Genomic DNA, 14627 nt, shown 5'->3' with positions numbered 1-14627 from the left:
ATGAGTTTTGATTATCATGATTATCTCTTTTAAAAGAATGAATAATTTATTTAAATAAAAATTATACATACATACATATGAATGTATTTATTTATTTTGCTTAAATATATAATCAACCTCATGCAATTCATTTAAAAGTAATGACGTTAAAAAAATGAATAATTGCCTTAAAGATTACATTTGTATATTCATAACCTTTATATTTAGAAAGACTTTCATTTAAATTTAGCAGTAGAAGTGGACTGAAATGTTACATTAATGTAACTTAACAAAAACATAGTTACAATAAATGCTATGCATAAGATTTTAGATATTACGAATTTGAGATTTTTATTTTTTATTTTAATAAATTTTGATTTAGATAGGTGTTTTTAACCCAAACATGTCTTTTCCCATTATGTAAGTGCACAAAAATAAATCAAAGTGGACCAAAATGAGCTGAAGTGATCTGAATGGACCAAATGGAACAATGTGGACCAAATGGAGAGAATAAGACTGAATAGGAACAACCTAGACCGAATAGGAACAAATAAGAACAAATAGACTGAATAGGACCAAAGTGGATAGAATGGACCGAACAGAAACAAGTTGGATCGAATCGGACCGAAGTGGACCGAATAAGACCGAAGTGGACAGACTAGACCAAAGTAGACCGAATAGTAGAAATGTGGACTGAACAGGACCGAAGTGGACAGAATGGACTGAATAGAACCAAAGTGGACAAAATCGACCGAATGGGACTAAAGTGGACATACTGGCCCGAATAGGACTGAAGTGGATCAAAGTGGATAGAATGGACCGAATAGGACCAAATAGAACCAAAGTAGATATAATGGACTGAATAGGACCAAAGTGAACAAAATAAGACTAATGTGGACTGAATAGAGCTAATGTGGACTGAATGGACCAAGTTAGACCGAAGTGGACAAAATAAGGCCAATGTGGACTGAATAGACCGATTTAGACCGAAGTGGACTGAATAATACCGAATGGGCCGAATAAAACTTTAGTGGACATAACGAACTAAATAGAACCGAATGGACTAAATAGGACCAAATTGGACCGTATAGGAGAGAATGGACTGAATAGAACCAATGTAAATCGAATAAGACTTTTAAATATTTTAGATTGAAGTGAACTAATGTCTATTTTAGTACTTTTCTTTATATTTTTTAACTCAAGACTAAAGAGTTTAGCCAAAATATAATAAATTTTCATAATTTTCAACCTAAAAATATATGAAACAAAAAAACTTTTAGGCTAAACTTGAAAAGAAAACTTAAAAAAAGAATCAATTTAAAGCTCAATTAGTCTAAAATTGACTGAAGGGGACCGAAATTGACCAAGTGGACCTTATTGGACCGAAGTAGACCTAATTGAACAAAATAGAAATTGTTTCATTTTTGGGAAAAGCAAATTATCCTCAACAAAGTTTAGAGAAAAAATTATACATTATATTATAATACAAAATAATTATTTATTCTCACGTATCACGTGGGTCTGCGACTAGTATATCTAAAAGCTAAAGTATATCATTTATTGTTGCTATTCTCTCATTGTGCCACATCATCCACCTATTTCGCACCCTCTCTCATATTTTAACTCTTCTTCTTGTTATTACTTTCCCAACTTTTTGTTTCACTTTCTTTAACATTTCCTCCTCTCTTTTACCTTTTCATTTCCTCACTACTTTCTATCTTTAACATTTTCTCCTCCCTTTTACATTTTCATTTCCCCACTACTTTCTATCTTAATGTCACTCTTTTATTTTAGCTATTCTTATTCCCATCTTCTTACTATAAATTTGTCATTATCTCTCCCATTCTATTCATACTTTTTCCCAACAAAAAAAATGTTATCTCTCTCTCTCTCTCAAAATTTCTTTTTTCAATTTTTCATGGTCTTTTTTTTTTTCTTGAATCTCTACTTTAGGATGATGTCTTTTCTTTGATTGTTAAATGTTATCCTATTGCATAATAAATATATATATATATATATATAAGAATTCAATGTTTTTCTATTACATAACATGACTTGGATAATTTGGTGCTTATTTCTATATATTTTATTTTTACTATTTTTCTTCTCATCTTATATTCTAGAAATTTTCTTTTCTTTCCCATTCCCTCCTGAAAAAGTGATTATATTCTCTCTCTCTCTCTCTCTCTCTCTCTCTCGATTTTTTTATTCTTTCTTCCAACTCTACTTAATTTAGGTTGATGAATAATTGTGTTTTTAATAACTCTATTTTAGGTTAATACGTTCTGGTATAGTGTTTTTGTGTTCCTAAAATGTAGTCTCTTTCTCTCTCTTATAGCTTTGGTATGGATTGGCGTTGAACGGTTCATATGAAAAGCAAAAGCTACACTTTCCTTTTGAAATTCCGAATAAAGCTAATGAGGAGGAAAGATCCACTTTACTTTTACTTTACTTTCGATGAAATCTCCTGAATGAAATGAATTTACTTTTACTTTATCGTCATTCAGCTGAGCCTCCATCACTCGCTAGCAGAGTAGTAGTATTAGATTTAGAGCACAAACAAAAGAGAGCAAGGAAGGACGTTCCACATTCAAGCTATTATGCGCTGGAGTTGGTTCTTTATTAAGAGAAGACAGGAAAGAGAGGAAAGAGAGAGAGCGTTTTATGAGAATGGAAGCCTGTTACTTGAGAAGCTGATTGCCTCTTGCAATGCCAAGCCTATTCCCATCCCTACCTTCTCCCCTCAACAGCTCCTCCTAGCAACCAACAACTTTTCTTCTGAAAAGCTGGTAATGGAGTTCTCTATTAGGTACAAGGGTTCTCTTGAAGGACGAATTGTTCTCATTAAGTGTAATAATGGTTGGGCCGATTTAGTCATCAATGATTTAGTGATTTCTGCACAAATGAGTGGTCACAGCAATGTATTAAAGCCCATAGGCTGTTGTCTCCACACTCAAATTCCCATTTTGGTGTTTGAATATGCCGCCAATGGTGTCCTTGCAGATCGAATTTATGTCTTCCGTGTTACAGAACGACAACATCAGGCGATGGTGTGGGAGAGAAGGTTAAAGATTGCAAGGCAGATTGCTCATGCTCTTTCTTATCTCCATACTGCCTTCCCAAGACCTGTCATCCACATGTTTATGCATATGGGCAATATCTTATTAGATGAAAATGATGTTCCCAAATTATCCGGCTTTTATTTTTCTGTATCAATTCCCGAAGGTGAAGCTGAAGTGGAAGGTTTTCACGGCTTTCGACATTTTGGTTTCTGCGCCCCTGAGTTTAAAGCAACAGGCAAGGTAACTGAGAAAGCTGATGTATATGATTTTGGTCGGTTTCTTCTAGAACTTTTAACTGGAGAGAATTCTCGTAAAATATCCCCATTGACAATTGGTAAAGATTCTACTTTAGTAGCATACATACATAACCGTGCTCAATGTAGTTGCATAAACAAGATTGTCGATCCTGCAATCTTGGCTGAAGATGGGGAAGGAGGTGCTAGTTTAGAGCATCAATTACAAGCTGTGGTGGACCTTGCCTTGTATAGAGGAAGATCCACAAAGAAGGCCAACTATGGTAGATGTCACCAAACAACTCAGACAAATTGAGAGGCTCGTTCGATCGCTAATTATTTACTCACTTGATTTCATCCAATCATATGTTATAGATAAACAGATTCACATTATTGCATATCCAAATTTTTTAGGCATGACAACAACAAAAATTTACTTGATTTTAAAACTAATGGCCATGGATGGAATTTGGAAAAGTTAAAAAAGCTAATTTGATGGAGAGCCACTTAATGACATTATGAAATCCTCATTGCTACTAAGAAGCAGTCCTAAAAAACTGGTATGCATCTTAAGTAATAAAGGAGAATTCTCTATGAGATCAGCTAATGGTATTTCTCAATCACACAGATTCACACAAACGGGTGAAGTGCTTTTGGAAAATTTGCAGAATTTGAAGATTCATGAGAGTTTTGAAGAACATGCTTCTGCATCATTGAAAAGGAATGCTTCTAGCGATGAAATCCAAGCAGTGAACGAAGCCTCTGAAAGGCCTCTTGAAGTTTAATTGTGATGCAACTGAATGATGACAGAGCTTGTATGGCAGTTTTATTGTGATTGGGAAGTTATCATTATGGCAGACCCTTAAGGTATGTATTGATGCTATAAGAACTGGAGGATAGGTTGTTATTGGCAAAGGAGTTTGATAATTGTTCTTTTGTTTGAAAAAAAGGAAGGCAAACTAAGTAGTTCATGGTCTTAATAACTGACTATGTATAGTGGTTTGTTGAGGGAAAAAAAGACTTTTGTACTGTTTAGTTGGTTTGTAAATTTTCTTTTTCCAGAATATATGTGATTTCTCAGTTTAGTTTGGCAAACCTTTTTCTTTTTGCAAAGTAGTCTTAAATTTTAATCATTCATGTGAATTTGGGTTGAAAATTCGTTAAATAACTTATTGCTCCACAATTGATCTTCTAATTGGTCTAATTGCAGTTAACACCTTCCCTTTGAATGAGATAAATATTGTTGTCCTAAAAAAGTATGAAACAAAAATGTCAGTATCCTAATAGAGATCTGCTTAATCCTTCTCTACTTTTACTGCTCCAGTTCATTGTTATCCTCTTAAATTCAAAAGGCACCTTCTGATGGAACTCTGCTAGAGAAATATAGTTGCATAGGGTTGTTTGAACTGAGTACCCTAGTGGAGAGAAACATCAAAGACAAAACTCTAGGTCACACACCCACACTAACTCATTTGATGTGCAAAAACTCTAATCCAATTGCCTTAGGTATCAATCTATGATATTTGCCATTGTAAAGCATATCCAAATGCCTTGTCCCACAATCACAAAGGATAGTCACAATAACACCAATACAGTTTGCCAAAAAAGCGAGTGTTGTTGGTGCAAACACTAGGCCCCTTGATGATGGAGGATTGGTAATAGGTTTTATTTGATTTGAATTTGATTTCTGATTTGATTTCTGAATTATGGGTAATTGACTGTTTTGTTTCTTTCCTTCTTGATTCTTGCTTTGGAGGTCCTACTTCAAAAGGCTCAAAAAAAAAAAAAAAAAAAAAGAGGCAAGTCATTTTGGCATGGTGAATTTGATAATAGATAATATTGAATTGAAATTTTTCTCTAACTTGGTGGTGATTTCAAGCAGCCTTAAGTGGTGAAGCCCTAGGCTTTTTATGGTCTTTCTTTATAAATCCCTAGACAAGTTTACAAATCTTGTACTGCATCAAATATGGTAGCAGAGCAAAAAATTTGATCCATGTACTGAAATTCACAACCCAAAATGACTGCAACTTTATGCAGCTTTTGAAACCAAACTCATCGAAGCATTCTAACACTACCACCCTCCTCAGTCAATCATACTAATCCACATTAGGATCTCAACTAAAACACCATTGCCAAGTGCAAATCAAGTTGTATTGTTCCTTGCCTTGACATGTACTGAGGAAGATATAGAGAAAATGCTAGTAATGATAGATGTTACCAAAGATTTGGGGCAGATTGAGAGACTTGTTCCATGGTTGATTATTTCTAATTTGGTTCATCAAAGTACCTTTCCAACTAGAATAGCCTCTTAATTAAGCATTGAAAATTCAAATTTTACTACGAAATCAAAGTTTCCAAAAACATAATTTCAATGTAAAATGTGTTTATACTGAAGTTGAGTTTTCAATTTAGTTTGGCAAGCCTTGTTCTCTTTACAAAATGGTCTTAAATTTTAATCATTCATGTGAATTTGGGTCAAAAATTTGTTAAATAACTTATTACAATTGATCGTCTAACTAAAATAATTTTAGTCAACACCTTCCCTTTGAATGAGATAAATATTGTTGTCCTGAAAAATATGAAACCAAAATGTCATTATCCTAACAAACAGAGATTTGCTTTGTCCTTCTCTAGTGTTTCTGCTCTTGTTCATTGCTATCCTCTTAAATTTAGAAGGCACCTTCTAAGGGAACATTGCTGGAGAAATATAGCTGCATAGGGCTGCTTGAACATTGGATAGAAGTGGAGAGAAACAGCCAAGTCAAGACTCTAGATCACACTAACTCATTTGATGCCCAAAAGCTCTAATCCAACCTTGGGTATCAATCTACGCTACCTGAGACAGATATTTGGCATTGCAATACATACACAGATGTCTCATCCCACTATCACAGAGGACAGTCACAAACAATTTCATGAACACACACGCACACACGCAAAGAGTTTAGTTGTTGTGGATGCTAGGCCACTGGATGATGGAGAATCAAGGGTGGACATTAAGAGCCACAATAACAAGTTTTATTTTTAAATTATCATGTGTGTGGTTATAACAATATTCTCAATGTTGAAAAATTCAACTTGCTTTCGCCTGTTGCTTAATAACAACGGAAATTTTGGTTGGTATGTTCATTTAGCCATGCAAAGCATTGTGTCCTTTGTCTTGTCCATTAAAGATGATTTGCATTTGATGAATAATAGGAGAGTGGGACTAGTTAATAATAAACATATTCACATTATCACATATCCAAATGTTTCAGGCATGCCAACAGGTTGATTTCAAGTCTTCCTAGTTCACAATGACTCAAAATTTAAGAGATTAAAAGGAGGAGATTAAAGTTTAGAAGGCAAAGCCAAGGAAGATAAGTAGTATTCATTGTTAATATCCTTCTACAATGATGCTCTAAGAGTCTTATTCATAGTAAAATGAACTAACCACCCAAATTTGTCTGGCAAACTTATTTCCTCATGACATTACCACAGACAATAATAACTGGTACATTGGCATTAATTCATTCAACTTCTCTTGAAAAAATGATTTCAATCATCCTCGTACACAGCTCTAAATGAAATATATATTGTAAACCTCTTAAAGAAAATACATTTTGATGTCCCAATTAGAATGATACAGAAAATTGACAATATCCTAACATAGATGTGTCTTATCCTGCCCTAGTGTTGCTGCTCTAGTGTCTTTTTAACTACAAGAATTCAGATGGATAAACACCAATATGAATTAGAATTAAATACAGAATTTTCTTGGAGAGATATAGTCGCATAGGCCTGCTCAACTTTGGATGGAAGTAACAATAAACATCTAAGTCAAAGCTCTGGATCACACTAACTCATTCGATGTCCAAGAGGCTCTAATCCAGTAGCCTTGGGTGTCAATCCATGCTGAGACAGATATTAAGCACCGTAAAACTTACTCAAATGGCTCATCCCACCATCACAAATAATAGTCACAACTCACAATAGTGTGACCTGGGCCTATGGATTGTGTCATCAAACGTCTGACGGCTCTGACACAATTCATGGCCAATGAACTTCCAAGAAAGAGCCCATCATTCTTCAAAAGAAACCTGATAAAAGTTCAAGAAGCATAGCATTGAAACACACAGAAAGTATTTGTGTTCCAGCAAAGGAAAATGGGTGAAAGAATGGATTTTTATTTTTTATGTTTCATCATCTGACAAATATTATTGGTGGACCAAAAAGGGAAAAAATCCGCAGTAGAATCAACAAAACAACAAACTGGTAGAATTGGCAGAATCTTTTTCCCATTGGTTTCATTCTCATCCTATCAGAAAAATATATCACTTTTAGAAAAAACAAAGGCATGCTCTAACCAAGACATTTCAACACCTTTCAAATCTGTGCCTCTGAAAGTCCCATAAAGTTTTGCCATCATGAAATTCTGTGCTAACCTATATTTTCCAAGTCCTTCTGTTATTGTGTCAAATGGATTCTTCAATCTTCGTCCTTCAGCATCGTCTCTAGTGTGCATCGTCTCTAGTAGAAATTCCACTATAATTCTCATGTAATGGTTTTAAGTAATTTGATAAATATTAATTATAACTTATGACTGCTTTTGTTTACCTCAAAAAATGATTAAATTATAACAATTTACAACCATATAGATATAGAACTATTTATGCATCTAAAACCCTCGAGATTAGCTTGTAACCAATATCAAATTATTAATGCTATATTATTAACAAATTTTATTACAAAACACTCATTTTTATGAAAAATAATAAATTATTACCTAAACTATATGTGGTCTTTGCACTTTTTAAAGTTGACAATACTTTTTAAATATTTTTTCTATTCGATTAAAGCATTTGCTTCTTAATTTTTTTCTTTATTTCTTTTTTGTAGTTTTTGAATTTTTAAAAACATTGATAACATAAGATGAGGCATGACACACAATAAAGACATATATAAAAAATATAAAATGTAGTTAGAAAAGAAAAGAAAAGAATAAAACACCTATGATGGGGGTGGGGTTGTTTTGGGTGAGAGGGGTGTGCACAGGTTAAATTAAGTGGGTGGAGGGCAATATTTTTATAACCCCCTAATGGAAGGTTGGAAAAATTGCAATCGGTTGCCGACACCAATCTATAAATACTACGGATCAGTTGAACATCTTTAACAGTTTTAACTTGGCAGGTTGAGCAAATTAGGCGGGTTGACAAATACAATTATCTAAATGAAATTATTTCAATTAAATTGAATATTAGTTTCCCCCCTCAAATGAAAAAAGGAATGAAAATTTTTCAAATTTTATCAAAATATCACAAATACTACATTATTTTTATAAAAATGATTAAAATTTTATCACACTAAAAATAAAAACATCTAAGAATCTTAAATTGGACATGTACATAGATTAAGAATAATAACAAAATCTTAGAGAGAGCTACTAGAGTTTATTAGGGAAGATAAATGTGGAAATGAAAAAAATAAAAAGATAGAGATGAGAGAAATGAAGTGGATGTGTATGTGAGGTAGAAGTTTGCAACATAACAAAGTTTTATATATATAGGTGGGCGGGTGGGGTTGTGACAGGTTATTCAACCTGATCCACTAAATTATTTGTCAAACCCACGCAACCCGACCTGTCTCACTTAATAGACCTACATGGATTGAGTTGGGTTGGTTCAGGTTGGGCAAGTTAGAAGGTTTATTGCATGGACCTACTTAGAGAGTGCAAATTTTTTCACATACTTGGTTTGGATCCAATTCTCTTGTGCATAGGATTCGTCACATGTCATTATTTGGTCCAATACACGAGAATTGGACCCAATCTTAGCCAATTTCCAACCATTTTGGATTAATGGTCCGAGTATCATAGCCAATCGATGGTTTTGTAGCTAAATTGACATCTATCCATGTACTAAGTGCTTGAGAGTTTAGGACGAAAAATGTTCGAGCTACGATATTAGTAACATATTATAATTATCTCTATGGAGGAAAAAAAAAAAAAAAGTCACAACTGATTTGGCAAATAGATATTAAACGGTAATTAATAATTTTGGGGAAAAAAAAGAAAAAAGAAAAGAAGATTCTTTTGGTTGGATGGAAATGCCTCAATTCAAAATCTCCATGATCCTCACCTTATATAAGATCTCGAGCTCGTTATGGGATTTTAAAGATTCTGCTTAGGTGAATTTATAGAAAGATGAATATAATCATAACTTTTAATTTATAGAGGGAGAGATTTTAGGACAATCTCAACGCATGACAACTCAATATGGTATTGTATATTTAAGGAATATATTTTCATAGTAACCCTTTTTTTTAAGGTCAAGGCACACAATTTTTGAAGCTTAGTCATAGCTAAAAAAATCACTCTCGTTCTCCTTCATTCCAGAAAAACCCATTGGAAAAAAGTTGAAAAAACTCCAACAAAGTTGGTTACAATGGAATACTCCTCCGCAGAAGTGGTTAGATTGGAAACAAAAACCTTTTTCTCGTCTAATTGTTGTTTTATTTTAATAATTAATAATCTTTATTTTTGGTTTTTGTCTTTTTGTTTAAATTTCTTAGATTGTTGTCTTTGTAGACTTGTGTTCTGAAAGTGAATTCACAGTGTGAGACTTGCAAGAGAAAGGTGATGGAAGTCTTGCAGAATGTCGGTGGTATGTATTTTTTTGACGAATTTGTTGCATCTTTATTTGATAATTTATTTTTGATACTCATCTTGTTTAATTTCATAGGGTGTTTTTAAACTACAAGAAAATTGTGTATGAACTTACAATGACAATAATAACAACACTCATTGATATTAATGGGATGATGGGTGGCCATTTTTTTATAATTCCATAGTCAGAAAAAGGGGAATTTAATCCTTGAACTTTTTTTTTAAAATTTAAAAATAATTGGAAGTTTCAGTTTTTTATTTATTTATTTAAATATGAAAAGGAAGTGTCAGTTGAATAATAAAACGCGTGATGATAATATGGCTATTTTAGTTTAAATTACCAAGTTTGTATTAATTTTCAGAACAAATTCTTCACTCATATTTCAATGTTTCTTATTTTCTTTTTCATTAGAAATAAACTATAGGTTGGTTTGTTATTGCAGGACAAGTTGCACATTCCTATAACACTTTTCTTTTAAACCTTTTCTATTGTTAGGAGCGTATAATATTTCTATAGATGCTGAGGAAGGGACAGTGAAAGTTACTGGGAGAGTAAATCCGAATACACTATTGAGGGTGCTAGAAAGGTATGGGAGACATGCAGAGGTCAAATGGATTCGGTTTGATGGTGAGGTTAGGGAAAGAGGTTACTATTATTATGGTGAAAATGGATATGTTCCATCTCCATATGCTCCTGCTCCATATGGAGTGTCATACCATTATCCAGTATCAGGAGGGTATGAATACCCACCATATGGAGGCCTTGATTACCCATGGTATGACAGCTGCCGCCACATTCCGCCATTACCACCTCCAATGTATCCACCAGGGCCTCCACCTATGTTTCGGCCACCAGGGCCACCGCCTATGTTTCCACCACCTTTGTATCCACCAGGGCCACCACCACTACGGCCAATGGCCCCCCAACCAATGCCCAGAAATGGTGGTAATTATGAATCTTGTAGGATGATGTGAGTTACTGGACTATACGGTATATGTACATCATGTATGAATTTCATTGCACAAAAAGTTTACTTGCAAACCGATTTAAAGGAAAATTTCTCCAATTCACTACGTGATGGTTGAAAAAGCTATTCATATATACTTTGTCAAATGACATTTTAAATGTGTCATGTGACTTGTTTAATTAATACATGCCGATGGTCTTATGAATCGTCACATAGTTGGTTGGAGAAATCTTTATCCGACTTGAAAGAATTTCTAAAACAGGATTCTAGGTTAGTGAGAGTTCAAATACAATATGATACTTTGAATTGAATCTCTATGTTTGTTCTTTATTGTCTTTGATTTTTTTTTTTAAGGTCAGGGCCCTAAGTTTGAATTTCTGAAGGTTCAATGACATGCATTGTAATACAGGAATACAATACAAAGATACAATTGCATTTTTTTTGTTGCCTAATTTGACTTATAACTGAAGTAGTGAATTTTTAGTCTGTCTTAATTCTTACTGTAATCTCATTTCAGCGGCTCTTGGAATAGAACAAGTATAGCAGAATAATGTATTTCTTTTATTTTTTTTTATTTTTTTTTTTTGAGATAAGAATAATGTATTTCTATTTCTTAATTTTTCACATCTTTTGTTAGGTAAATAGCTATTATAGTCGATTTTGGACAGTTGAAGAAATTAGAAAATGCAAAATCATTGGACAGCCATTTACCCAGGCTGGTAATAGCAAATTGTGTTGGAGCAGTAGGTGTTAAAGGAGATAACACATTTAACACTTTAAAAAGTTTACAATAATCAGCAGTGTGCTTGAGTAATCACTGTTACGTGCATTTTAGTATAATAATTTGAATAGATTATTTGGCTTAATATCCAATGCCTTTACACACTGGACGTGATATGGATGTGTCATGTGTCCATTTCTTTATATGTGGCACATCTACGTTCAGTGCCTAAGATTTGGCTTGTATCCAATGCCATTGCATAATAGATGCAAGATAGATGGACCATGTATCCATCTCTGTATATGTAGCTCATATAATGTCCATGCAGTGATCAAGATTTGCCTTGAATAATGGACACCAGATGTGTCACATATATGTCCATATCTTTATATGTGGCACATCCAGTGCAGAATTTGGCTTGCTTGTAGTGCTTCTTCGAATTGGACACAATATAGATGTGTCACATATCCCCCCCTTTTTTTTTGTATGTGGCACATTAGTACACAGGATTTGTTTTATATCCAATGTATTTGCAGAGTTTGCACACTCAATCCTGTATCTAAAACGAAAGATTAGTGCCTGATTTTCCAAGAATTTGAGGATAATTTAGAAGGTATTGTAGGTAGGACTTGTCCAAGGTTGCATTGTGGCAACTTTTTCTTACCTGGGAAAAACAAAAGCAGCAAATATTAGGAACTTTTAAAGGTATCAATGAGACAATGACCCCGATTTATGTGGCTATAAAGCATAAATCACTGTGGCTTCATTTCCTACTTCTCACACTTCAAACGCATAAATTGGAAGTATGTCTTAAAAGTGCTAGTTCCCTGTTCCATTCTTTTATTTTTTTATTTTTTATCTTATTATGGTTCATTTCTTATTTACACCTTTCATTGATCTATATTTTTTTGAGTATGTCCACTTATTCTATTTCTCTCCTTGAGTTATAGTTGGAGACTTGCAGTAGTCTTCTCTGGACCATCTCTTCTTCAACTTACTAGAAATGTACATAAAAATACTGCAATTTGAGATGAACTCTGCTGTGACATTTTAATGATTCAAGTACATCATTGAATTCACTTGATGTTGCCCACTGCTCTCTCTATACCAATTCCAACTACGTACGTAATGTTCAGCATTTCGGTTCTTACTAGTGGTTCAGGTTTGAGAAGGCAGATCAAAGCTTTCAAGAATATACTAAGACTTGTACAGATATTTTAAGAACTGACCAGACACACCTTCACATTTGTGGTGTAGTTGTGAAGGATGAAATTGAATAAGCGGTTGCTACCATATCCTGGTCATAAATTTAATCATATGAAAGTGACCGCACATTTAGACAAATCCCTTTGTAGGAGGGTACTGGAAGCTCTGGTTTGAAAATGGTTGAACATATTTTGTATTTCATATCATCACAATTACCTAAACTTCCAAAAACTGCTGCATGTGACAAAGTTTTTTTTTTTTTTTTGTCTTCTTCTATAGAGATTTTCTTTTGGGTTCAGTCATAATACTACTCAGCTCCTTGTGACAAAGCTTTTTTGGCTTTCAATGTAAGAGGTTATGCTTTTATTGCTTTCGTTCCAAATAAAATAAAATAAAATATTTAAAAGAAAAAGGTATAAGGCAACCAGTTGATGGAATACTCTGTTTGAGTGTGATCATCATAGTTCCTACCATCATTTTTGTGACATAACAATGGTCATTCAAATTAAAAACTCTCTCTCTCCCTCTCTGGAAAAAAATAATCTCACTCTGTCTGTATTTTTTTAAAAAATGGTACTGTTGGATTTGGGATTTTTAAGATAAAGGTTAAGTTCAAGGGCTTTAGGTTTACCACTTTTTGGCGGTTGAACTAGTTTAAGATTTTAGGACCTTCTTAAGAGTCTTTAATTTTAAGTGAAAAAGAGCATATATTAAAATCAATATCACCTTCATGCATATGTGATATGTGCATTATAATTAACTTCTTGGTCCCATATCATAATTGACTCTAGAGAAGGGAATAGTAGCTATTGCGCACACACTAGTACAAACAACTTACACGCAAGCGTCACGCGTGTGTATTAGACAGCAATTTATGGAGAATGACTTGTTTTAACTAAATGAACCTTCTTTAATCTTTAGGTTTCTGTCATTGTAGGCATTATAAATACATGTATACGAAAGGGTAGCGTTTATTGGGAAGTGGGGGTGGGGGGTAGCGTTTATTACACATTGCCCAAAATAACTAAAAATGCGACTTTAAGTCGTGATTTCAAATTTGAAAATCACATTTTCAGTTGTTTTGGGCATGGTGTATGTGTGCAACGATTTTTTCTTATGCTAAATGGTTAGTTTCATTCCACCAATTTTATTTTTAGTGTTGTGCTCATTCATGGGTCACCAAAGCACAAATTTAAGCATACAATCAGTCACCTATTGATATCTTGAAAAAAATTAATTATAATGCTACCTAATTTGTGACACATCAATTTATAGCTTTTGTGCAATCATTCAAAGTGGAGAAAAAATTCAATTAGGTTTCAATTGTGGTCTAATTGTGCACCACATGTCTCATATAATATTTGTGCCAAGTGATTTATTAGTGCAAAAGCCGAAGAGTTAAAAAATAAAATAAAATAAAAAGGTTTGGTTTGACAAATAGAGGTTTATTATTATTATTATTATTATGTAAATAGTGGTTGGACAAACTAAAGTTAAGATTGTTTTAAGAAGAATATTGAGAATTTCATGGATAATATTTTAATTAATTTTTTTTTTTCATTTTAGAATTAGTTGTTTTAAATTTTCAAATATACAAACATTATATATATATATATGTATATTATGTATAAACTTAGTAAAATTTTTATAGTCATGTTAATGAGTGCCCTTAGAATAATTATTAATAAATCATATATATCAAGAAAGTTTTGACACTACTTTTTTGAAAAATATAAAAAGCTCTTAACAAAATTAATTGCTTTTTCATTTTCTTATAAAATGTTTCTAAAAATAATTCCTAAATCAATACTTTTA

General features: G+C 33.2%; 2 protein-coding genes across 3 annotated transcripts; both read left to right on the top strand.

The window, feature by feature from the left end:
• Positions 1–2329: 2329 nt before the first annotated feature.
• On the top strand, positions 2330–6647 carry LOC112004028 (serine/threonine-protein kinase ZRK1-like). Of its 2 annotated transcripts, XR_010623463.1 has the most exons (3): positions 2330–3281; positions 3903–4141; positions 6532–6647. XR_010623463.1 is itself a non-coding variant. In XM_065759618.1 (2 exons), exons 1-2 carry the CDS (start codon positions 2580–2582, stop codon positions 3918–3920), a joined length of 720 nt encoding a protein of 239 aa, XP_065615690.1. In that variant the 5' UTR covers positions 2330–2579; the 3' UTR covers positions 3921–4369. The 2 variants fall into 2 exon arrangements, 1 of the variants encoding a protein (XP_065615690.1); XM_065759618.1 differs by lacking the exon at positions 6532–6647 and having other exon boundaries at positions 3903–4369.
• A 3049-nt stretch (positions 6648–9696) lies between these two features.
• Positions 9697–10892, top strand: LOC112004027 (uncharacterized). Its single transcript, XM_024036252.1, has 3 exons — positions 9697–9720; positions 9840–9915; positions 10414–10892. Exons 1-3 carry the CDS (start codon positions 9697–9699, stop codon positions 10890–10892), a joined length of 579 nt encoding a protein of 192 aa, XP_023892020.1.
• Positions 10893–14627: the final 3735 nt, after the last annotated feature.

Source organism: Quercus suber, unplaced genomic scaffold (assembly GCF_002906115.3).
Source record: "Quercus suber isolate HL8 unplaced genomic scaffold, Cork oak 2.0 scaffold_334, whole genome shotgun sequence".
NCBI classification, from domain to species: domain Eukaryota; kingdom Viridiplantae; phylum Streptophyta; class Magnoliopsida; order Fagales; family Fagaceae; genus Quercus; species Quercus suber.
This window is presented reverse-complemented; position numbering and strand designations above follow the sequence as displayed.